The sequence below is a fragment of the Heptranchias perlo genome, chromosome 11, assembly GCF_035084215.1.
Source record: "Heptranchias perlo isolate sHepPer1 chromosome 11, sHepPer1.hap1, whole genome shotgun sequence".
In the NCBI taxonomy this organism is placed as follows: Eukaryota; Metazoa; Chordata; class Chondrichthyes; order Hexanchiformes; family Hexanchidae; genus Heptranchias; species Heptranchias perlo.
Genome location: NC_090335.1, coordinates 41,269,167 through 41,296,076, shown reverse-complemented (window position 1 = coordinate 41,296,076; position 26,910 = coordinate 41,269,167). Strand labels below are relative to the sequence as shown.

Below are 26,910 nucleotides of genomic sequence, written 5' to 3'. Positions count from 1 at the left end.
GAACAAAATGATTGCAGATTAAGGCCTGATGAATACTCACTTTTACTGAAAGACAATAGATTGGTGATGGCATTAAACTGGTAATTACAAATTATTTTCTTCTGTAAAAATATACCTACACACATCATAAAATTTGTTCTCAGGCGAATACCAACAAGAAATGAAATGAATAATGCAACCCCCTGCATCTATTCCTATGAGCTAAATTGTAAGATCTCTTAATTGTGTAAGCAAGTTCTAGACTCAACACTTTCAAATTCAGTTGATCCCTAGTTTATCCATATACTAGCATACCAAGAATTAATTTCAAAAACTAAAACAAAAAACAAAAAAAACTTTAAAATCTGTACAGAATAAATTACAAAAAGAATAACATGTTAAAGTCAACCTTTTGATTGCACATTTGATATTAGCAGCTAAACAGTCACAGACATGGAAAAGAGATTACTTCTCAACCTATAATTCTAAAGGTATCAATACTGTTGCAGCCACATGGCTATTAGAATATTACCATAAGGGGTATCCATCTACACATGAAGTCTTCTTTAAATAACAAAGGGCAAATTGGCAATTAGTGTGTGTTAGACTCCACTTTATTAGCAATAGTTTGTTAGCTCTACGGGTAATTGGTTTGTAAAGTTTTAGCTAAAGGATGGAAACCTGTAGAGGATTAAGATTCATATTGAAAACTTGTCCAAATGAAGCAAATGCCAACTGTCAACGTCTGGTGGTATTTTGAAAGAGGCAAAGCTAGGCATTGTAGTTATAAAATGTTCTCTCACTGAAATTGCTGGGTCACAACTCAGTGGCATTTATAGAGCATTCACACATGAAATCCTTTCTCCTGTATGTGGAACATGTGCAGTCTCAAAGTCTGTATACTGCTCACTATTCGTCTCTGATGTCCTATTAATGTGACCCCGATTCTTCTCACATCACTGGAACAAAACAGAGTAAAACTGATGTGATTTCATGGTATGCTAAAGGTTGGAAGTTTATGAAAATTTGCTATCAATTGTGACCAGGAAGGCACCCTTCTGGTATCTAATAGGGAATCAGCTGGCAGTTGAGGAATAGAGAAATGAGTGCAAATGGTGATCTCAGCTTTTTACATTTGGAGAACCTGGAATAAAGGAAACATGTGACACAGATAAAGGAAGCAAAAGTGACACTGTAATTATTACCCTTTCATGCTTCTGCGTGTGCTAGCTATAAAGATAAGAAGGCTAGTATTGAAAAGCTTCTGATAAATAAAATCTTATAACCAATATTTAGCTTGTGTGCATGTTAAAAATTGTCAATAATTCTGAGGCATAGAAGACAATTTGATATTTTGGGAATGAGCCCACCTTTTGCTGCCTGATTTGCCATGTCTGACCTCTCCCAGCTTGTCTCCTCAAATTTCCACTTCCCCTGGCACGCCATGTATTTTAAACTCACCCTCCAGATAGGGAAAGGTTGTAAATGGGTAGAGGGATTTGGAATTTGAAGCAAATGAGAGGAGGAATGGGAGGCATTCATACAATGGTGGGTTGTGGGGGGTATCATGTTGAGACAGTGAAATAACAAGGAGCATCTGGGAGGTATAGAGTATGGAGAATTCAGACATGGATGGGGATGGGAGCTGTCCGATCAAGCCTCACATTATTTAAAAATCTTGCTTTTTTATAAAAGCAAGATTCGCTGAATGGTTGTTCATCTTCATAATGTAAGGTATTTCCTTAGGATTTTTTTCATAGAAAAGAGGAAAGAAGAGGGAAAGAGAACCCCAGAGCATACTGGAGATCAATTGATCTTTTCTAATTTTCTACTTTGAGGTTTACAAAATGTCAGCCTTCTTGCACAATGAATATCAATCTACATTAAATGTGGTGGTAATGCTAACCAAACCCCACTCAGGCAGAAGACAGGTCAGTGGATCAACAGTGTATTCTCCAGCGATGCCCAGACAAGTTTATACCAGCTTCAGATAATAGTCTAGACCAGCTGACATTTGTATTGCTCCCACCACGGTTCTCAAATTAGTTGAATGTAAAGCTAAGCAACAAATGATACAGTACATCATTCCATCACTGCGATGGTTGATGAAGACTTTATAAGCTAGAGGGTGTTTTTGTCCTTGCATACTAGTTATAGAAATAAATCTCTGCATGTCTCTCGGGGGGAAGCAGCCCATTGCTAGGATATCAAATGGGCACTCTGTCCCATCTCGGATCCTGAGGTGCAGGAGTTGTGGAAGTAGATGTCAGATTCTAGTGTTTGGGAACACTGAGAAAGGGGCACCAATATTGGTACGAATGGGAGAGGGCTCTCAGGATGTGGGAAGAGTGGAAGAGGGTCTAGATACATAGGAGCACAAGTAGAGGAGTGCCAGAGTGGTACATGGTAGTAGAGGGGTCTTGGATGTTGCTTGTGTGGTATGGCAGTAGTGTGTGTGTGTGTGGTGGTGGGGGGTCTGAGATAGTATGTCTGGTGTGGCAGTGCTGTGATGGGGATCTGAGTGATGATAGTGTTGGGAAACTGGTTCAGGAGTATGATATTGATATATGGGAGCAATAGTGAGGGTTTCTGGGAATTGGTAGTTCTGGGGAAGCTGAGGTGTGGGAGCATTGGGAACATGGATCAAGGGATGTGGGATCCCTTTAAAAGGGAACAGAGGAGGAAAGAAGACAGTACCCTTGGGAGCACCTGAGCTAACAGTAAAAGAGTCAGAGGATGAATTATCAACTGTGGTATAGGCAAAGAAAGAAATTAGAAATGAAATACAGTAGCCATGAAGGAGACCGTAAGATGGTAACTTATTCAGAAAATTACAGTGCCAAACTCTGTCAATGACTTTGGAGACATCCAATGAAATGACAGATGATTCACCAAAGTGATCAAGAGCAGAGCTTATGAGGTGCATAACATAGGCAAAATCATCCGTGAAACATTGCTAAAATCATTCTGATCAGAACTTACAAGGTAACCGGAAATTTGAGAATTAGTAATACCTTCTTTAACACAGGAAAATACTGATAAAGGGCAATAAATTGATGGTTTGAAGGATAAGGGGGAATACAGTGAACATGAGCAAGTTTTAAAATAGGAAAAATGGAGTGGGAGTAAGGGAATTGAGATAGGAGACAAATAAGTCTGGTGGTGCACAGCTAGAGGATGATGGAGAAAGATACTTACTAGAACTCTGAGTATGAGATCCAACAGATCTATCTGAGAAACAACTAGATAATGGTGGAGCAATGGAGAGAGGTTTTTACTAAGTTTAACTGAAGTTAAAATTGGAGGAAAAGGGTATCATCAGGTGGAAGAGGGGTAAAAAGGAGGATTCACAGATGTTACAAGACACAGCTTTGGCAAGTGACTAATAGGAATTGCATCACTGGATTTGTGTCCATCACTTGGGGGTCGACAATACGATAGCCAGTACCTGTTATGTTGATGTGCATTGAGTGTTGGCTCCCCATATTGTCAAGCTTGAAGGACTGAAGCCTACCATGCACCTGGTGTGCTCAGTACAGCCCAATGTAGCCAGCTGGCCAGTGTGTAGAATATTGGGAACCTGCACACAAAATGTACCAAGATTTATTAAGGCTCTATAATTTATTTAAATTAGGAGCCTCTCCATAATGTGACTAGAATACTGGAATGGTGCTCCAGATGCTCAGTACCTGTCTAGAAAGAATGCTTCAAGGGAAGCAGTGGGAGAAAAAAAATACTACTGGCTGGCACACTCCCTAATATAGGGGCTACCGTTATTTGCTGCTGCTGTTGTTTTCATCTTTCAATAACCAAATTAAGCAAGGGGAACTTAAGTCCTCAATGGCTGACTAATGCAAAAAAAATAATGGCGCCATTGTACAGGAAACCAGCAGCCTTTCACTGGCTTCTGACATCTGATAATCCTGATTGAGCCCTATGGCACCCTCAGCACATTATGCGCGATATGCCTAGAGCGCCACTAGATACTCAAAATAAGCTGACCTCACATTATGGGGCAGTATCAGCTCAATTGGTTGCAGGCATGGCTCAATTTAGCCAGGATCACAATTTTGGCTCTTTGATGGTGCAAACCATGCAAACATTAGTCTAAGATCATATACCAGTGAATATGAATGCTACCCAGGCAATGGTCTCAGTGAACTGAGATTTGGTCATTCACAATAAGAGTGCATGATGTTATAATCCACTTACTCAATACTCATCCTTGTGACAGAATCCAGAGTTGTGAGGCCTGAAGCCATGAAATTGTTCTTGTACTGTTCCATCTTGATTGAGTCCAGCCAATCATTTACTGAGACAAACAAAGGGAATTCTGGGAGTTCACCTGGTGATTCTGGTAATCTGTATTAAAAAAGCATTAAAAAATCATCTGCATTCATAGCATTCAGAATCAAAATGTAGTACTTGTTCCAGCATGAGTTTCCAACAATTACACATAAACATAGGAGCAGGAGTAGGCCACACGGCCCCTCGAGCCTGCTCTGCCATTCAATAAGATCATTGCTGATCTTCGACCTCAACTCCACTTTTCTGCCTGATCCCCAAAGATGCATACATTATTTGGACCATGCCCAAAAAGGCTGCACTGTTACATCAGATGGGAAAAAGAGAACTTAACAATTCAGCTTAACCCAGAACAGCAGCAACAAAACACATTTGAGCACCTTTTATCACGTGTGTGCTTTTCACTGTCACAGTTCATGCCCTGAACACACAAAAAAGTCAGCCAGAAATATCCTCATTTACTCAGATCTGCAATTAGTCACTTAATAGGATTTTAAGGTTCTAGTGAGCAATATCAGTAATGAATACAGAGGAAAACAATAAAAATAGCCGGAAACATTAGAAAAAGTTAAGATAGGAACATAGGAATATAGGAACAGGAGTAGGCCATTCAGCCCCTCGTGCCTGCTCCGCCATTTGATAAGACCATGGCTGATCTGTGATCTAACTCCATATACCTGCCTTTGGCCCATATCCCTTAATACCTTTGGGTGCCAAAAAGCTATCTATCTTAGATTTAAATTTAGCAATTGAGCTAGCATCAATTGCCATTTGCGGAAGAGAGTTCCAAACTTCTACCACCCTTTTTTTAGAATGTGCCTCCTACTCCTAGAATCCCCAACCAGCGGAAATAGTTCCTCTCTATCCACCCTATCTGTTCCCCTTAATATCTTATAAACTTCGATCAGATCACCCCTTAACCTTCTAAACTCTAGAGAATACAACCCCAATTTGTGTAATCTCTCCTCGTAACTTAACCGGAATAGAAATAGGGCTTAATCATGTAAGCGCAATTGGTCCATAGTGTGAAAAAAAAATCATCCAATGAATTATTTCCCTACTGTAAAACAAAAAAAAATGGATCCAGCAATAAATAGGGCTTCACTGCACATGTACAGACCATGGGAGTCCCAGGCTGCTCATGTACAATCGAGCCCCAATATATAACCATGATGTGGAGATGCCGGTGATGGACTGGGGTATAACAATTAACCAGTTATAAAGAAGAGGAAGAAACAGAGAAGAAAAATGCTTCAAACAGGAAAAAAGAAATAAAGTCCAACAGAAAATAGGGGCCAGAAATATGCAGACTGTGGGGACAGAAGCCATGCATGCACATCTGGGCACAATTTTACGCCAAAAAACAGGCCAGGAAGCAATAAAGAAAAAGGCATGATGAACTCAGGTTTCTGATATAGACAGGTCTGTGGAAGCTAATATTGTAGAGAGTTCAAATGTTAAAAAAATTCTCAGGATTTGGGCATCGCTTTATTGCCCGACCCTGGTTACCCTGAGAAAGTGGTGGTGGGCTGCCTTCTTGAACTGCTGTAATTCTTTGTAACGGCTTGATAGAATTGAGTGGCTTGCTAGGCCACTTCAGGGGCCAGTTAAGAGTCAACCACGTTGGTGTGGGACTGGAGTCACATATAGGCCAGACCAGTTGGGTTTTTACGACAATTCGACATTTTTACTGATACCAGCTTTCTTTTCCAGATTTTTTTGAACTGAATTCAAATTCTCAAACTGCCATGGTAGAATTTGAACCCATAGGGGGAAAAAAATTGGATAGGGCCTATTATTGGATGGGGGTAGCGCGATCCGCTATTACCCCGCGCCCAATGGCCCCTGCGCAGGCAGGACGAGACTTTCGTCAGGCCTGAGGATTTATCTGCAAGCAGCATTCCGAATCAGCGTTGAACGAGGATTCAATGCAATTCGCACTTTCCACTAGCAGGGGGAGCTCCAATCTCTTAAAAGGCAGGCTGTCTCTTAAAAATCTCTTAAAGGTAGCTGGTACCTGTTACTTGCTGAAGATAGCAGTCTGCTGTCTGCACGAGTCTGAATGGAAATGCACATGTGAAACACAGACGCAGCTCCCATTCCTATGTTTACAAACTGATGAGTTATGTTAAAACATTGAATAAACGTTGCGCACTACTAAATCCCACATCCTCCAATCTGCATGCCAGACCTCACCAATCTGCCGATCTGAGTTTGTACCACGCCTGCGAGAGTGCATGCACCAAGGTTCTCTGCTGATGCACTAGAGTCCTTGGTGCAAGAGGTGGACAGAAGGAGGGACATGTATATCTGCAGGGGGTGGGGGAGGGGGGCAAAAGGCCCTCCAGACATATACCCAAGAGGCAGTGGGGGACGAAGTCAATGCCAGGAGCACAGCATCATGAGCATGGATGCAGTACAGGAAGAAATTCAATGCTTTGACATGAGTGGTCAAGGTGATTGAGGTCAACTATCAAGAGGTGTCTCCTACCAACTACACCACAAGCCACATCCACTGCTCCACGCAATACACCTCCCATCACCCACATACCAACAAACTCTTTCTATCAGTACTCAGCTCTTCCAATCAAATGCTTCCTCTCAACCTTACACATTACCACTGCTGCAAGCCGCCCACCCACAACTCACAGGCCACACAAACTGGCAGCTATCCAACTATGACAGGCACATCACCCAGACACACATCCCGCTTTCTTGCTGAAGAAGGTGGCACATAACAGGAGGCAGCAAGTGATATTAGAATTTAGCCCCTCGAGCCTGTTCCGCCATTCAGTGGGATCATGGTGGACCTGTGACCTAACTCCATATACCCGCCTTAGCCCCATTTCCCTTAATACCCTTGGTTCACAGAAATCTATCAAAGTCAGATTTAGAATTCACAATTGAGCTAGCATCAACTGCCATTTGCAGAAGAGCGTTCCAAACTTCTCCCACCTTTTGAGTGTAGAAGCATTTCCTAACTTCACTCCTGCATGTCCTGGCTCTAAATGTTAGGCTATGTCCCCGTGTCCTAGTATTCAAGTATAGGAGACCTCCAAAAACAGATATAAATGTCTCGGCAGCCAGAAGCAATAATCCAGCCACTAACCTGTAATTCCTGCATGGTCCCTTTAAATAGCGCTGGTGGGGGTCCTCCAGGCACTCTAAGATACATTCAGTTGGTCGGGGTTAAGACTGTGCTTTGAGTTGAGTGTTAAGTCCCAAAATGGTGTCTATCACTTTAAATCAGCGTTGCGCACTGATTGTATCCATTTTCTCCTTACTTTAATTGCTTCCGGCGTTTGATATTTGCACTTGCGCTAACTCTTATACCAAGATGGCGTCCGACACACACCACGCTGGAAACGTGCGTGCGCAGCCAAGATGCCATCTTGGATGTTGGAGAGGCCGTTTAGCGCCGAAACAACGGGCGCTACACGGCCCAATTTAGTGCCCATTTTCTCCATGTCCAGGCCTCTGGATTACAAGTCCAGTAACATAACCATTACACTACCACACCCTTCTCCAGTCTGTATGCTCAATACCTAATTTAGCAGTGAACTGATCCATTAAACTATGAGGAGAAGCTTAATTACTCTGATATGAACATTAGAGAACTGAAATATGCACTAAAAACAATTTTGTGTAAACATAAAAGTATATGGACACCCTAACCCTGTCACCAATACTTTGCTCCGTCTCTCTTTCTCTCTCCGTTCTATTTTTTTAAAAACTTTTTATTTCCAGAAACAAAAAAAATGTAAGGTACTCTTTAATAGAGGATGATGCAACATGGTCGTAAGGTCTACAGCTGTGAATATCAGACAGAACTTCTCAAAAATGCCACAAGCCATTTCGAAAGTTCTGCCTACAAAGGATAAAGACATTAAAATCATAGGTGCTAGAATGTATGCCACCCGAGAAAGTCAAATCCCAAAGCTTCCTTTTGAACGAGCTTAGGCTGTTAGGAATGAGCTTCATTAACACTTGTCTAGATGCCACATGCAGCTCTGCTGTTGCCGGGCACTACATCTGAGGGATGAAAAACTGACAGCCGGCCCACCATCCAACAATTACACAGCAGCAATGACAGGCAGTGAAGAAGAGTTACTGCTGTTTCCAATTGAAGAACGCTATATGCCATCAAATCCTTCAGGGGAATAAAGCAGAAAAGTTGAGAGAGAAAAGAAAATCTAAGCAACATTCTGTCTAAACTTTGTGGTAAAAACCTTAACTGTCATAAGTTAATTTGCTTCATATACCAGCTTTCTCACTCTAACTTGGAGGACATAATTGGAACAAATGATACTTCACCCAGCAGCACTGAAAAATCTACAAATAATGAAATACAAGTAGATAAATCGTCCATGCTAATTCACCAAAATCAAACTAAACAGTTTTTAATAGTTTTATATAAACAAAGTGCCTCAGTGTTATTTCTGAATGCATACATTTAATTTTTCGGCTTGATAAGATGTTGCAGCTCTGCATTATTCTGCGTATGATTTCTATATGAATTGGATGAAATGAAATTAAAAAAATGATCCAGATTTATAAAATTTGGCCAAATAATAAACTGAACTGAAAACATAACTTAATTCCATCATCAATAAACATAAAGGGCTCCTAAGGAAAATGGGGACCGATTGGGGGTAATTTAAACCATATTTGGTAGGAAATAGAGAATATTTCTTTGCAGTAATAGAGAAATAAAGATATACGCTCCACAGAAGTATTAACGAAGATACCTCTGTAATACCTTTAAAGTAAAAAGAAATGTCCCAAGGCACTTCACAGATAGGCATAAGGAAAACAGATGACAAGACAGGAAAGGAGAGATTAGGAGAGGTGTTCAAAACATTGGTTAAAGAGATGGGTTTTGAGGAGGTTTTTAAAGGAAGGGAGAGGTGCAGAGGTGAAGGGGTTTAGGGAAGGAATTCTAGACAGTAGGAGCCAGGTAGCTGAAAGCTCTGCCACCAATGGCATGGTGAATGGAAGGTGAATGTACAAGAGACTGGAGTCAGAGGAATGGTGTGTTGGGGAGGATATAGGGCAGGAGGAGGTTGCAAAGGTAGGGTGAAACAACACCTTGGAGGGATTTAAAGATGAGGGTGAGGAATTTAAGTTTGAGATGTTAGGGGATAGGAAGCTAATGTAGCTCAGGGAAGGGGTGATGGGCAAGTGGGACTTAGTGTGAGACAAGATACGTGTTGGATAAGTTGCAGTTTCTGGAGAATGGAGCATGGGAGGCCAGCAAGGAGTGCATTGGAATAGTCAAGTGAGGTCAAAGGGGCATCTGGAACCTTGGTGAACAATGGGATCAATAGTCTATCTTCTAAACCACTGAAATTTAAGGATAGAGCAAGAAACAGAGCGAATGACAGAGAAGGAAATAGGGTGAATTAGAGTCAAATTAGATACAGTTTCACCTTTACCAGGGCCAACTTAAAGTATGCCTGCAGAGCGATTGATTGTTGGTAGGAAAGTGGCAACAGAAGACTTTTAGTATCTTATTGAAAAATATTATCTTTGGTTGCAGCCTTGTGCCCCCTAATGGAGTAGCAAATAAAAACCAATATAGTACTTAACTTTCATCCTCACTTTAAGCTATTTCCTGAAACTAAAATAACTAAAGTATTTCACAGTATCATAGTAGGTACAGGACAGGGGGAGGCCATATTTGCCGGCTCTTTGAAAGAGCTATCCAATTAGTCTCATTCCCCTGCTCTTTCTCCACAGCCCTGTACATTTTTTCCCTTCAAGTATTTATATAATTCTCTTTTGAAAGTTACTATTGAATCTGCTTCCACCACCCTTTCAGGCATTGCTTTCCAGATCATTACAACTCGCTGCGTAAAAAAATGTTTCCTCATGTCGGCTTTGGCTCTTTTGCCAATCATCTTAAATCCGTGTCCTCTGGTTACCGACCCTTCTGCCAATGGAAGCAGTTTCTCCTTATTTACTCTGTCAAAACTGTTCATGATCTTGAACACCACCATCAAATCTCCCCTTAACCTTCTCTGTTCTAAGGAAAACAATCCCAGCTTCTCCGGTCTCTCCACATAACTGAAGCCCCTCATCCCTGGCACCATTCTAGTAAATCTTTAAGGCCTTAACATTGTTCCTAGAGTGTGGTGCCCAGAATTGAACACAATACTCCAGCTAAGGCCTAACCAGTGTTTTCTAAAGGTTTAGCAGAACTTCCTTGCATTTGTACTCGATGCCTCTATTAATAAAGCCCAGGATCCCATATGCTTTCTTTAACAGCTTTCTCAACTTGTCCTGCCACCTTCAAAGATTTGTGTATGTGCACCCCCAGGTCTCTCTGTTCCTGCACCCCCTTTAAAATTGTGCCATTTAGTTTATATTGCCTCGCCGCATTCCTCCTACCAAAATGGATCACTTAACACCTCTCTGCGTTAAATTTCATCTGCCATATGCCTGCCCATTTCACTAGTCTGTCTACGTCCTCCTGAAGTCTGGTACTATCTTCCACATTGTTTACTACATTTCCGAATTTCATGTCATCTGCAAACTTTGAAATTACACCCAAGTTCAGGTCATTAATATATATCAAAAAGGGCAGTGGTCCGAATACCAACCCGTGGGGAACACCACTGTATACTTCCCTCCAGTCTGAAAAACAACTGGTCACCACTACTCTCTGCTTTCTGATTCTTAGCCAATTTTGTATCCATGCTGCGACTGTCCTTTTAATCCCACGGGCTTTAATTTTGCTTATAAGTCTATTATGTGGTACTTTATCAAATGTTTTTTGAAAGTGCATATACACAACATCAACCTCACTACCCTCGTCAACCCTTTCCGTTACTTCACCGAAGAACTCAATCAAGTTAGTCAAACACAATTTTCCTTTAACAAATCTGTGCTGACTTTCATTTATTAGCCCATACTTTTCCAAGTGCCAATTAACTTTGTCCTGGATTATTGTCTCTAAAAGCTCCCCCACCACCGATGTAAGGCTGATTGGTTTGTAATTGTTCAGTTTATTCCTCTCTTTTTTGAACAGGGGTGTAACATTTGCAATCCTCCTGTCCTCCAGCACCGTCCCCCTTTTCTAAGGAGGATTGGAAGATTGGGCCCAGAGCCTCTGCAATTTCCACCTTTACTTCCCTCAGTAACCTAGGATGCATCCCATCTGGACTAGGTGACTGCCAATCTTTTAAGTATCTCCTCTTTATCTATTTTTATCCTATCCAATATTGCTACTACCTCCTCCTTTACTGCTATAATTTCAGCACCTTCTTCTCTAGTGAAAATTGATGCAAAGTATTCATTTAGCACTTCAGCCATGCCCTCTGCCTCCACAAGAAGATCTCCTTTTTTGTCCCTAATCGGCCCAACCCTTCCTTTGACTACCCTTTTACTATTTATATGTTTATAAAAGACTTTTGGGTTCCCTTTTATGTTAGCCACTAATCTATTCTCATACTCTCTCTTTGCCCCTCATATTCCCTTTTTTTGTTCTCCTCTATACTTTCTGTATTCAACTCAGTTCTCTACTGTATTGTATACCTTACAATTGTCATAAGTCTCCTTTTCCTGTTTCATTTTAACCTCTATATCTTTAGTCATCCAGGGAGCTCTAGCTTTGGATGCCCTTCTTTTCCCCACAGTAGGAATGTGTCTACTCTGCACCCGAACCAACTCCTTCTTGAAGGCCTCCCTTTGTTCAATTAATGTTTTGCCGACTACTTTGATTCCAATCTGCCTGTGCGTCCCTTTTTAACTCACTGAAATTCACCCTCCTCCAGTTAAGCATTTTCACATGTGATTGTTCCTTGTCCTTTTCCATAACTATTCTAAACCAAATGATATTATGAACACTGTTCCCCAAATGCTCCCAGTGAAACATGCTCCAACTGCCCCACTTCATTCCCCAGAACTAGATCCAGTACTGTTTCCTTTCTGGTTTGGCTGGAAACACACTGTTCCAGAAAGTTCTCTTGAACACATTTCAGGAATTCCTCCTCCCCTTTGACCTTTACACTGTTACTGTCCCAATCTATATTGGGATAATTGAAGTCCCCTATTATCACTACTCTATAGTCCTTGCATCTTTCAATAATTTGCCTGCAAATTTGCTCTTCTATCTCCTTCCCACTATTTGGTGCCCTTTGGTATACACTCAGTAGTGTAATAGCTCCTCTATTGTTCCTTAATTCTAACCAAATAGATTTTGTCTTTGACCCCTCAACCACATCATCGCTTTTCAGTGCTATAATAGTTTCTTTGATCAATACTGCCATTCTCCTTCCTTTCTTTCCTTCCCTATCTTTCCTGAATACCCTGTAGCCAGGAATAGTAAGTACCCAATCCTCCCCTTCTTTGAGCCAGGTCTCAGTTATTGCCACTATATCATAGTCCCATGTGGCAAATTGGGCCTGCAGCTCACTGACCTTATTTACCACGCTATATGCATTTACGGACATGTGCTCCAATCTCATCTGAGACTGCCTCGCATTTGCCCCCGTCTGATCCCTCCTATTTCTGAACTCTCCTTTACCCTAGTGCTACTTGTCCATCCCTGTCCTCTGTGCACTTTGTTTCTCCTCTCTAATTTTTCATCCTGGTGCCCACCCCCCTGCTAAATTGGTTTAAAACCTTCCCCACAACACTAGTTAACCTCCAGGCAAGGACATTGGTCCCAGCTCTGTTGAGGTGCAACCCGTCCATCTTGAACAGCTCCCTCCTGCCCCAGAACTGGTCCCAATGTCCCAGGAATATGAAGCCCTCCCTCCTGCACTATTTCTCCAGCCACGCATTAACCTGTCTTATCCTACTATTCCTATATTCACTAGCGCGTGGCACTGGGAGTAATCCAGAGATTACTACCTTTGAGGTCCTGCTTTTTAACTTCCTCCCTAGCACCTGAAACTCTGACTGCAGGACCTCGACTCTTTTCTCTCCTATGACATTGGTTCCCACATGGACTACAACTTCTGGCAGATCCACTTCCCCCTCTCAAAACGTTCTGCACCCTATCAGTGATGCCCTTCACCCTGGTACCAGGGAGGCAACAAACTGTACGGGACTCATGTGGCAGTTGCAGAAACGCCTGTCTATCCCCCTGACTATCGAATCCCCTATAACAACTGCATTTCTGTTGTCTCCCTGTGCAGCCGAGTCTCCCATAGTGCCATGGATTTGCTCCTTATTGCACTCTCCCGAGTTGTCAATACCCCCACTGGTATTCAACACTGAATACTGGTTTGTGAGTACCACACTCCCAAGGGACTCCTGCAATCCTGCCTGTTCCTCCTAGTTTGTCTGGTGGTCACTCACTCCCTCTCCACTTGAACTCTCTGTAGCTGCGGGGTGACCACCTCCTGTAACGTGCTATCCACAAAACTCTCAGCTTCCCGTGTGCACTGTAGTGACTCCAGACGCCCCTCAAGCTCAGAAACTCTGAGCTCAAGCTCGAACAGTTGGCGGGACATCCTGCACATGTGGTTTTCTAGGACAACCAAAGTGTTCTGGAGTTCCCACATGGCACAGGATGTGCATGCGACGTGCATGACGTGTTAGCTACAGTTATTTAAACTGTCTGTTTAGCTTTAAGGCAATTTACCATTTATCTAACACTAAAACAACAACCACTAAAGACTCTAACCACTAAAAACACTAACCAATAAGCTGAATACTTACTGACTTACCTTTGGCATTCCTCCTTGACTTGTGACGTCACTTTTTGACTTTTTCTTGATTATTAGTTCCTCGCGTTGCTCCCTTTATACTCCTCTCATTCTTAGTCTTTTTAAAAGATTTTATGTATTTTTTTATTTAAGTTTGAAAAGTTGGTAGATTAGTTTATAGTTCCTTGGTTTAAATCACTTAGCATCTCCTCCCCCCTCTGCACCTAATTCCCACACTCACCAAATTCCCAGTTGAAAGTCCTCATTCTATTTGCGCTTCACTCCATTAGAGGTTCATTCTCTGTTTTTGCCAACCTCTGTGCTTTTGCAAAGATCCCTGTACTATATACCTTAAATTTCTTTACACAGTCCTTACACTGAGTGATCCTACATGGAGCACATCTCCCCCCACCCCCCATTCACACATGATGAAGATACCAGGTTGCAGGAGCTTTTTATACCTCAGATCAAAAACAGAGCTTTCACAAATCCTTTCCCAGCAGCCTGGTTATCAATATTAATTATTTCTATCACCCCATGTGGATCAGATGAGGAAAGCAGTCTGAATGAGTTGTTTACTGAATCAGACTCAAGGGCTGTTGGAGCACGTGAAGGCTTTGCCACGGGGAACAATTGATGTGGAGATGCCGGTGATGGACTGGGGTTGACAATTGTAAACAATTTTACAACACCAAGTTATAGTCCAGCAATTTTATTTTAAATTCACAAGCTTTCGGAGATTTTCTCCTTCCTCAGGCAAATGAGGAAGGAGAAAATTTGTTACAATTTGTTACAATTTGTCTACCAAAAGCAAAAAAGAGTAAATCTTTCTCCAAGCAGAGATACTATGAAACAGAACACTTTAGTTGAGAATGCAACTAAATTTCACATAACTCTTTCTTTGTTGAAAATGTCTCCTGTATAGACAAAGTATATCTTATTTGCCTGAGGAAGGAGAAAATCTCCGAAAGCTTGTGAATTTAAAATAAAATTGCTGGACTATAACTTGGTGTTGTAAAATTGTTTACAAGGGAACAATTGAGGCAGACACAATTGCACTTTCAAAAGAAAAATGGGATAAACATTTGAAGCATTTAAAGTAAATAACAGGGCTATGGGAGCAGAGAGCAGCAGTGGAATCAGTTTTGCATTGCTCTAGCAAGGAGCCAGCACAGATACAACGCTGTAAAAGGCTACGGTTAAATTAAAAGATATAACAAAGAGAGATTTTTTAACGGGACAGAGCTCATGTCTGTCACAATGCCAACCCAGAAAATAAGGGGTGAATAATTCTTTTCTTTAACATTTGTCGTGAATTTGTAAACACAAGTATAAAGACCGTTACAATTTGTCTACCAAAAGCAAAAAAGAGTAAATCTTTCTCCAAGCAGAGATACTATGAAACAGAACACTTTAGTTGAGAATGCAAATTTCACATAACTCTTTCTTTGTTGAAAATGTCTCCTGTATAGACAAAGTATATCTCATAATAAATAGCAGCACAGGTGAGTCTTGCTATATAATCAAAGTCAATTAAATATTTAGAGATACTTATCATATCTGTGGCTGATAAGGACAATTTTTCTATTCTTATATTCTATATTTGCAATATAATTTTTAAGCAAATTTACAATTTATGACAAGTTTGGAGATATGAAAATAATTCATATCTCCACACTTATTATGTCAGAGTTCTTGTAAAATATAAAGAAAGTGTGCAATCCTGCATGAAATACTGAGACTTGTACATAAAAATTATCTTTATGTGCACAGCATAGTGTGTACCCACCCATGCACCTCTTCCACTAGGGTCTGAAGGCTGCTGGGATTGCGAATCACCTTGTCCAAGAAGCTGACAATTTCTGGGAACTTTGGCCTGTGATTTCGTTCCTTTTGCCAGCAATGAAGCATGAGCTGGTGGAGGGTTGCTGGGCACCCCATTGGTGAAGGGAGTCGATAACCTTCTTCTATAGATAAAATGACCTAAAAGAATAGGGTATGGAAGGAGGAGATAGCATTTTTGAGCATGTTGCTTCAGGGATGTAATTCTATTGGCATATCCATATAATGTTAACAAACTATGAGAGCAAAGCATAGTCAGTTTGTTTTCATAATCATATACATTCGATTGGTTATGAGAATGAGGTGGGGCAACATAGGATAAAGAGTATTACAATTGATTTTCATGTTATAACTGATGGTATCATGTCTAAATAACATCTGTTTAAAGTACTGAATTTTTTTAGCATCCTTCAAAATAGGCACATAAGGATATCTCAATGATTTTTTTTGTATTTTAGTCGTAAGCAATGGTAACAGATGCCCCACTGGCCATTATATGGATCATCGCTGGGAACACAGAACAAAGTTTTATTGGAGTACCAATGGGTAAGTCTGGGATCTCACATTCCCGTAGTCCTGTTTCAGCCAATGAGGTCTAATTCCGGGTACGAATTTTTGTATACAACAGAGTACCAGGTGACAAAACTGCCTGGAAAATTCCATGGGCAGAAAGATTAGTGCACTGAACTCAGGCCTAACAACACTCCTGAGGTTGGCAGGAAATTTAATCATAAGACTGGAATCTCCTGGCTGCTTGCCTCAGGATCATGATCTCATATGTGTATGCATTGTGCCAGTAAATGCCAGTGGGCTATCTCGCATTCCAGGGAAAGAAAGAAAGATGAATCACAGCTCAGAAACAGGCCAATCTGCCCATCAAGTCTGAGCAGGTGTTTTTCTCCATTTGTGCCACCTAGTCTAATGCCACTCTCTTGCTCACTGGGATAACTGGATCTTAGGTAGTACCTAGAAGGAGGACCAGTTTGGGTTTAAGAGCAGCAGAAAGGTACCTGAGGCAGCACAATGAAGAAAAGAAGCACTTGTTGCAAATATATATGTTCACAGTAAAACACCTTCATAATATGAAGGCTAGTGTTACAAAGTGTGGCTGCTCTTTCTTTGTTTTTTGTGTTTAAGGGGATATCCTCACTGCCTGGGCGGTAATCTGGGAGAGCGGATGACCCAGCTGTTGTAGAACCCGCCCGGTTTTCATCCCATTGATTTCAAGAACTCTGGAAGAACCCCCCTATCTTTCTTCGAATAGTGCCATGGGCTTTTTAGCTTTCACCTGAGAGGGCAGACAGGGCATCTCTGACAGTCCAACACTCCCTCAGTACTGCACTGAAGTGTCATCTTAGATTATGTGCACAAGTCTCTGGATTAAGACTTGACTCCATGACCTTCTGACTCAGAGGCAAGAGTGCTATCACTGAGCTACGAATGACACCTAATTAAGATGACAGCCTTGGCGGTGAAGGTGAAAATACACCAGGAGTTCTTCTATGCCTCTTTACTGACCCACTGCTTACTTAAGCAGGCCTCTTTTGACACACCCTCGAGGGAGCCTTGTGGTTTGTAGGCTTTGATGGAAGGGTACCTCCTAGCTGGTCTTCTTTTCCTTTAATGTAGCCTTATCATGTATGTCTGCCTGATTTTCTCTTCCTCCTGCTCCTGTTCTGCCCCCAGCATAAGGACATGCATGGGAATGCCCACCATGAATCCCATGGTAAGGGCTCCATAACAGAAGGGTGGGATGAAAAAGATTTCCCTGCCTTAAACTGTGGAAAGGCAACTTGCACAACCCTTTTTAGCAACAGAGCTGAAAGAAATGTCTATTTGCTTCAGTGCAAATAGGTAATTCAGAAAAAGTTTCTGGACAGTCAAAGGCTATGAACTCAGTCACTTCCTGGTTTGGCAAGTCATGCAGGTACTTACTCCTCTTTTCTACAGGCTTTAGTTAAAGTGCAATTCTGGCTTAAATAACAGAATTTCTGGCAGATCAGGTTCTGACTTCATTATCCTGTCATTTGCATACATCCACCATGTTAGGGGTAGGCATACCTTCTGCTCACACTCACTTCCATCGGAATTTAGCATGTATTTTAGAAGGAGCGGACTGCAGGTCTATCAGAATTCCAACCCCCTGCGCAGAAAATACTGAACTTTTGCCCCAGAACAATTCTGCAATTTCTAGGCCTTTATTCTATTAGTCAACAGATCAGAACAGCTGTTCAATCTGTACTTGGTTTGGAGATTTTGCAGGGCTTTTCCAATCATACTACATGAGGTCTCTTCAGCAGGTTCAGAAATTCTTTCTAAACAGCTAGTCAGATCAGCTGGCAGCTCATCAAGGTTGAAATTTGCCATGTATTATCATAAGAAAAATAAAGAGGGGAAGACATTTTTTTCACACATAAGGCCATTTGAAATGGAGTGCTTTATTATAAATGGCTTTTGAGGTAGACAGTATAGAGATAATTCCGCAACCCAATGTGCCTAGCGGGGAGCTCACAGGGGTCATAGGTTGGATAATTGGGGCTACAATATTGTCCTATCTATGAACCATGCTCCTTTTGAGCACAGCTTTCATGCTAGAAGCACAGGGTCATGGAATTAGCTCTTATCACATTATTTAAAAGGGAATTGGATAAATATTTGAAAATGAAGAGTAGAAAAAGTCACAGGAAGATAAAGGGAAATAGGATCACAGCTATAGTCTAAATTAATGTCTAAATAAGGTCACGGGCGCTAAATTTAATACAATTAATTGCAGATTGTGCCATTACAAAAGCCGACCGGAACATTAAATCTGGCGTAATAGATCTCTGCCGATTTTTCTGATTGGGCATAGCTGGTTGGAAGTTCTACCTTCATGTCTCTTCTACAAAGTGTTGAAATGCAGAAAGTAATAATACAAATAATGAGTCGCACATCTACACACAAGTAAAATATGTTGTTACATGACTGACAAAATTAACTGTATGAATAACTTACATCTTGGTTGGACATCTCCCAGTAAGGTCTTTCCCCATATGACATCACTTCCCACATTACAATCCCATAACTCCACACATCGCTCGCTGAAGAGAACTTCCTGTAGGCTATTGCTTCAGGAGCAGTCCACCGAATAGGAATTTTTCCACCCTGTACCAAGAAAGAAGTCCATATGAGTTATCTGTACAATACTGGATTAAAAGTGAAATGTTCTTTCTTATTCCACATAAAGCCTTGACTACATTGTTATTAAATTAACAGCTTGATAGCCTTGTTTTACAATGATTAGTTCCTGGGAGATTTTGGTCATGCACATGTGCACCTAAAGGTGTGAAATAATAGTGCTGAGGAATAAAGTAGATTTAAACAAGCTCCAGTAAAGCCTAACCCAGGTTACATACAATGCAAGAGTTAATCCTACGCTTACTGGAATTCTCAGAGGTGGTAACTAAATTGGCTGATAAGGGCAATCGGCTTGATAAAGAGACCAATGCAGTCCCATCCCAGGTGGGATTGCTGCTCCTGGAATACAACATACACTGCTAGCGTACTTGACCTAACAGGTTACGTAAATCTGTAGATTGCATTCCCTGCACATACTGGGAGAGACATAGGGAGAGCACTTTGGGGAGGGGATGGTGTAACAGGGCTGCTGGAAAAACATAAAGGGATGTAGACACTTAAATGTAAGTGGCTACATTGGGAGAAAAATCTTCAATCTTTAGAGAGGCTGGAATGTTTTACATACTTGTCAGCCTTTCCAAAGGTTGAATGGGATGATAGGGGCAAAGATGGAGCAGACCAAAATAAAATGAAATTGAGTCAAAGGCCGAAGTGTGAAATGTAATCAATGGGCAAGTAATGCAGCCCCCACCCCCATTAAATGGCTAGTGAAACGTTGCATGCAGGAGGTGGGTGTGAGAAGAATTTGTCCTATTTGATACCCGAGGGCATCCTTGTATGAGAGAACAGCACAACATGCTTGCCAGGAGGTGGTGGCCAGGCTCAACACTAGTGTGTACAAAACTTGGGAGCAGAAGCAGGAGAAGACTGCATACCTTAATGAGTATTAGAACTGTCAGTATTGCCTCTGAGTCAGAAAGTTATGCTTCAAGCTTTACTCCAGGACCAGGTGACACTTCACTGCAGCACTAAAGTAGCACTGCATTGTTGGAGGTGCTGTCTTTTGGATGAGACATTAAACTGAGGCCCCGTATGCCTGCTCAAATGACACTATTCAATGAAGAGCAAGAGAGTTCTTTCGGTATCCTGCCAACATTCATCCCTCAACCAATGCCACCAAAAAAACAGGTTAACTGGCCCTTCATCTCATTGCTGTTTATGGGACCTTGTTGTCTGCAAATTACAAAAGTAATTGCCTGTAAATTGCTTAAGGACATCTTGAGGGTGTGAAAGGTGTTCTATAAATATAAGTTTTTTCTTTGCAAGGTTTGACCATTCAACTGTATCATTTACCCATTAGGCTGCCTAAGATAGCATGCTACAAAACCATAAACACCAACCTAGAAAACTAGCAAAAGTTGACCAACAGTTTCAGAACAGCTGACATAGCTGTGAAAAAGACACCTTGAGTGGACCTTATTATAAGCCAATGATGTGTGAAAACAAGCAATTACATGGGCCTTGCAAATTAAGCTGTAGGTCTACCCAACTTGTGTAGGAGAGAAAGAAAATGTAAGCATATGAAAGCCTGAAAAGGAAATCCAAATATTAAATCGAGTTATATCTAGTCTACAGCACAGAAACAGCCCATTTGGTCCAACTGGCCTATGCCGGCATTTGTGCTCCACAGGAACCTCCCCCTCTCCCCCACTTCATCTAACCCTATCAGCATACCATAGGAACATAGGAACAGGAGTAGGCCATTCAGCCCCTCGTGCCTGCTCCGCCATTTGATAAGATCATGGCTGATCTGTGATCTATCTCCATATACCTGCCTTTGGCCCATATCCCTTAATACCTAAGGTTGCCAAAAAGCTATCTATCTCAGATTTAAATTTAGCAATTGAGCTAGTATCAATTGCCGTTTGCAGAAGAGAGTTCCAAACTTCTACAACCCTTTGTGTGTAGAAATGTTTTCTAATCTCGCTCCTGAAAGGTTTGGCTCTAATTTTTAGACTGTGCCCCCGACTCCTAAAATCCCCAACCCTTTTATTACTTTCTCCCACGTGTGCTTGTCTAGCTTCCCTTTAAATGCATCTATGCTATTTGCCTCAACTGCTCCTTATGATAATACATTCCACAGTCTTACCATTCTTTGGGTGAAGAAATTTCTCCTGAATTCCCTATTGAATTTATTAGTGACTATCTTATATTTATGACCTCTAGTTTTGGACTCCCCCACAAGTGGAAACATTTTCTCTACATCTACCCTATTAAAACCTTTCATTATCTTGAAGACCTCTATTGGGTCACCCCTCAGCCTACTCTTTTCTAGAGAAAAGAGCCCCAGCCTGTTCAGCCTTTCCTGACAAGTATATCCTCTCAGTTCTGGTATCATCCTTGTGAATCTTTTTTGCTGTGAAGGGGTGGGGAGCTGGACGGGGTACAGAGATTCTGTAAACTGTGGAAACATAACTAGATGTGGGAGAGTGACTGTTTCCCCAGTTTACAGAATCTCTGTACCCCATCCAGCTCCCCACCCTTTCATACAACACTCATCCTCCAACCCTTCCAGTTCATACTGGCGCTTTTCTCTCTCCCCCTCAATGCAACATGGGCCTCTCCTCCCCTTCAACCCAGCTCAAGCTGGTTTTCATCTTTCATTCCCCTCAATCAAGCTGGTACACTTTTTTCACCATCCTGTGTTTAAGCAGGCACTCTACTCCACCCCCCACCCCTTTAAGATGGTACTGTTTTTCTCTTCCAATCCTCTCAATTCAAGCTAGCACTCATTTCCCCTCCAGGTGTGGTGACACTCTTTACTCCCTGTTCAAGGAGGCACTCTTGCCCCCAGCCTTGCCATTAATGCTGGCACTCTCTCTTCACTCCCCACCAGTTAATGCTGTAGTTCTCCATCTTTCTCCACCCTAAAGCACCGCCTCTCTCCCAGTCAATGCCATCCATTTCCCTTTTCTTTTCACTCCCATTCATTGCCCGTTCCCCTTCTCTCTTCCCTTCAATGTGATCCATTGTCCCCCATCCTGTTTCTATCCAAGTTCGGCTGCTAGTGGACTGGACTGGGGCACCTCTCTCTTCAACATTGCTCCTGCAGCTAAATTTAGTGATTCTTCCTGTATGTTGTAAGTGAGACGTTCTCACGAGAATTTCCATCTACAATGTCCGGCAGCTACGACTGCTGTTATTAGCAGCATTAATGAGACGAAGACCCTGTTCTGGTCCATTAACAGTTATACTTAGATAGGCAGTATTGATGGGAAAGGACTTTGTTTACTCAGAGTTTTATCAGCAATATGGACATGATAACCAGGCCTCAAAATGCTGGCTGTTGGCGTGAAATGTGGATGGTTGGCCTGCATGCAAAATTTTACCAGAGCATCATAGAGGTTTACAGCACAGAACAAAGCCATTTGACCCTTGCTCCTTGCTATCAGCCTGCTTTTTATTAATGGTTTGCCAATGCTAAGCCCTCATACAACCTTACAGTTATTTCATTGCATCTCATGCGTACCTACATCAGGGCACACATTCAAACTGCAACTTTCAATTGAAAGCGTTACCACACTTTCATCTTCCAAGGACCTCACATGTAAAATAATAATATCACAAATATAGTCACTTACTGACATCCAGGATGAGCTTCAGGTTGGGACATATGGCAGCCATCAGTGACCGCTGTACTTTGGGAAATGCAGCACTGCGATAACATCAGGTAGCTGCGTCATGCTACTCAGTGGGAAAGGAGATGAAAGTGCCAGCCATGCTGATGGATGCATCAGTCACTCTTTGGTCCGTGTGTGCAGCAGATTAACTGATATTGCCATGTTTTCTGGGAATGAGCCCCAGGCCTGACAGTTGAGGGTAGTGATGACCTTGTTAACCATTGGCAGAGTCATCCCTGCAGATGTCAAAGCTCTGTCCATGTTGACCTGGTGAAAGCTGAGGCAATTGTTCTCAGTCATTGGTGGGTAGGTATGCCATAGATATGGTCTGGCACCTGGCAAACTGCCTGGCATGCATTCTGTCAGCCTATAGAACCTCAACCATGAAATACTATATATTAGTACTTTTTAAAAGAAATATCTTAAGGAATAGAAAAAAAACATTTTTCGAAAAGGAAATTAATAAAAAAATCAGAAGTACGGAATACATATCTAGTAAAAACACAGTACTAAAGTGCGACACAGCGCTAAAGTACTACATTTCTGAAGCGTGTTCAGGAGAACTTTCTTGATCAGTATGTTTCCAGCCCATGAGGAAGGAGGCATTGCTGGATCTGGTTCTGGGGAATGAGGTGGGTCAATTGGAGCAAGTGTCAGTGGGAAACATTTAGGGAACAGTGATCATAGTATCATAAGGTTTAGATTAGTTATGGAAAAGGACAAGGAGCAATCTAGAGTAAAAATACTTAATTGGAGGAGGGCCAATTTCGGTGGGATGAGAACGGATCTGGCCCGGGTAAACTGGAATCAAAGATTGGCAGGCAAAACTGTAATCAAACAACGGGCGGCCTTTAAAGAGGAGATGGTTCGGGTACAGTCCAGGTACATTCCCACGAGGGGAAAGGTAGGGAAACCAAAGCCAGAGCTCCCTGGATGACGAAAGAGATACAGAGTAAGATGAAGTAGAGAAAGGGGGTGCATGACAGATGTCAGGTTGATAATACAAGTGAGAACCAGGCTGAATTTGGAAAATACAGAGAAGTGAAAAAGGAAATATGAAGGACATAGAGAGAGTATGAGAATAGACTGGCAGCTAACATAATCCAAAAGTTTTCTACAAGCATATAAATAGTAAATGGGTAGTAAGAGGAGGGGTGGGGCCGATTAGGGACCAAAAAGATTTACGTATGGAGGCAGAGGGCATGGCTTAGGTACTAAATGAGTACTTTGCATCTGTCTTTACCAAGAAGATGCTACCAAAGTCACAGTAAAAGAGTTGAGATACTGAATGGGCTAAAAATTGATAAAGAGCAGGTACTAGAAAGGCTGGCTGTACTTGAAGTAGATAAATCACTCGGTTCGGATGGAATGTATCCTAGATTGCTGTGGGAAGTAAGGGTGGAAATTGCAGAGGTGCTGGTCATAATCTTCCAATCCTCCTTAGATGTGGGGATGGTGCTAGAGGATTGGAGAATTGCAAATGTTACACCCTTGTTCAAAAAAGGGTGTAAGGATAAACCCGACAACTACAGGCCAGTCAGTTTAACCTTGGTGGTGGGGAAGCTTTTAGAAAAGATAATCCAGGACAAAATTAATAGTCACTTGGACAAGTGTGGATTAATAAAGGAAAGCCAGCACTGTTTTGATAAAGGCAAATCGTGTTTAACTAACTTGATTGAGATTTTTGATGAGGTAACAGAGAGGGTTGCTGAGGGCAATGCGGTTGATGTGGTGTATATGGACTTCCAAAAGGCGGTGGATAAAGTGCCACATAATAGGCTTGTCATCAAAATTGAACCATGGAATAAAAGGGGCAGTGGCAGCATGGATATGAAATTGGCTAAGTGACAGGAAACAGAGAGTAGTGGTGAACAGTTGTTTTTCGGACTGGAAGAAGGTGTACAGTGGTGTTCCCCAGGGGTCGGTTCTGGGACCACTGTTTTTTTTTGATATTTATTAATAACTTGGACTTGGGTGTACAGGGCACAATTTCAAAATTTGCAGATGGCACAAAACTTGGAAATGTAGTGAACAGTGAGGAGGATAGTGATAGACTTCAAGAGGACATAGACAGGCTGGTGGACTGGGCGGACACATGGCAGATGAAATTTAATGCGGAGAAGTGCGAAGTGATACATTCTGGCAGGAAAAATGAGGAGAGGCAATATAAACTAAATGGTACAATTCTAAATGGGGTGCAGGAAAAGAGAGACCTGGGGGTGTATGTGCACAAATCTTTGAAGGTGGCAGGACAGGTTGAGAAAGAAGTTAAAAAAGCATACGGGATCCTGGACTCTTTAAACAGAGGCATAGAGTACAAAAAAAAGGAAGTTATGTTGAACCTTTATAAAACACTGATTCGGCCACAACTGGAGCAGCGTATCCAGTTCTGGGCACTGCACTTTAGGAAGAATGTGAAGGCCTTAGAGAGGGTGCAGAAAAGATTTACTAGAATGATTCCAGGGATGAGGGACTTCAGTTACATGGATAGACTGGAGAAGCTGGGAGCTGGGGTTGTTCTCCTTAGAGCAGAGAAGGCTGAGAGGAGATTTGAAAGAAGTGTTCAAAATCATGAAAGGTTTAGATAAAATAAATAAAGAGAAACTATTCCCATTGGCGGAAGGTTCGAGAACCAGAGGACACAGATTTAAGGTGATTGGCAAAGGAACCAAAGGCGACATGAGGAAAAAAATTTTTTACGCAGTGAGTAGTTATGATCTGGAATGTGTTGCTTGAAAGGGTGGTGGAATCATGGCTTTCAAAAAGGAATTGGATAAATACTTGAAGTGAAAAAATTTGCAGGGCTATGCAGAAAGAGTGGGGGAATGGGACTAACTGGATTGCTCTTACAAAGAGCCGGCACGGGCTCGATGAGCTGAATGGACTCCTTCTGTGCTGTAACCGTTCTCTGATCCTATAATAACCTGCAAACTACAGTAATAAGACATCACTCACTTTTCCTGTATACATAGGGATAGATTTTTGTCTTCACCACCTGGGCAATAATCTGATAGAGCAGATCTTGAATGGAATGAAAATCGGGGGGATGGGGGGGGGGGGGATGGTTCTAGATTGGGTGGGTGATCTGCTCTGCCAGATTACTGTCTAGGCAGTGAAGATGGAAATCTATCCCATAGACTTTAAAACAGAAGCTCACTTCTTATACTTTGAACGATAACAGGTTCAAAAGTAACCTAGCTTCTCTGCTGGCTGGCACAAACTTAAACACAGCACCCTTCTGCTGGCTAAACAGTTGAAACTGAGGTCATCAGGCTTCCACAGAAATACAATCCAAACCCTAGTGAGGTTATATTGAAACAAAAGGCTGCATTTCTATTATTATTAAGTGTTTAGCCAATCTTTGACCATGACTTTCAGATTAAATGTTAAACCAATGCCCTGTCTGCCCTCTCAGGTGGACGTAAAAGATCCCACGGCATTATTCAAAGAAGAGCATGGAAGTTCTCCCCGATGTCCTGGCCGATATTTATCCCTCAACCAACACCTAAAACAGATTATCTGGTCATTATTTCATTGCTGTTTGTGGGAGCTTGCTGTGCGCAAATTGGCTGCTGCATTTCCTACACTACAGCAGTGACTCCACTTCAAAACTACTTCATTGGTGGTAAACCACTTTGGAACATTTTGAAGTCATGAAAAACGTTATACAAATACAAATCTTTCTTTTTCTCTTTATGGCATATGGCGCTTGCCATGCAATGTGAAATCTGCAGCACCTGAGACTTGCCATTCTGTTTTTCTTTAATAATTCCCACCGTGGAATCTTATTGTAGTGAGCTGGTCTGGTCACTGAGCTCATGGCTTTTCCTTTGAGAAATACCATGGGTGATCCTGTGTTTTAACCCCTCACATGCTTTTTAGCAATACAAACTATAAGTTAAAAATTTAGCACAGAAAAAAATCAATTTCTTATCACAATCCTCCTGCAGTCCTTCATAGTCCTTGTCATAATCTTCCAATTCCCCAATTTGATGTCATCAACACATTAATAATACATCATTCATGGTTGTATTATTAACAATATTAACAATAGCGGCCCCAACACAGATCCCTGTGGAATGCCACCCACTAGATCTCTCCAGTCTAAGAAACTTCCTTTTGCTCCTACACCTAGCTTTCTGCCCTCAAACCATCTCTCTGTCCATGCGGCCACATTTCCCTTAATTTTGTGAGTCATTATCTTTGTCATAAATCTCTTATGTTGTACTTTATCAAATGTTTTTCCAAAATCTCTGTATATGACACCCACTCCATTTCATTTATAGGGTTGAATTCAGAATAGCTTTGTCCTGTGGATTTCTGCCCAGTGG

General features: G+C 41.7%; 1 protein-coding gene across 1 annotated transcript in view; it reads right to left on the bottom strand.

Annotated features, from left to right (window-relative positions):
- Positions 1-403: 403 nt before the first annotated feature.
- epha6 (eph receptor A6) overlaps positions 404-26,910 on the bottom strand; it is a 475,249-nt gene continuing 448,742 nt past the window's right edge. The window contains exons 12-15 of the mRNA XM_067992840.1: positions 18,777-18,926; positions 15,730-15,923; positions 4,192-4,341; positions 404-938 (exon numbers count right to left, since the gene is read on the bottom strand). Of these exons, the coding sequence (XP_067848941.1) occupies positions 824-938; positions 4,192-4,341; positions 15,730-15,923; positions 18,777-18,926 (609 nt within the window). The 3' untranslated portion in view covers positions 404-823. The remainder of the gene's footprint in view (positions 939-4,191; positions 4,342-15,729; positions 15,924-18,776; positions 18,927-26,910) is intronic.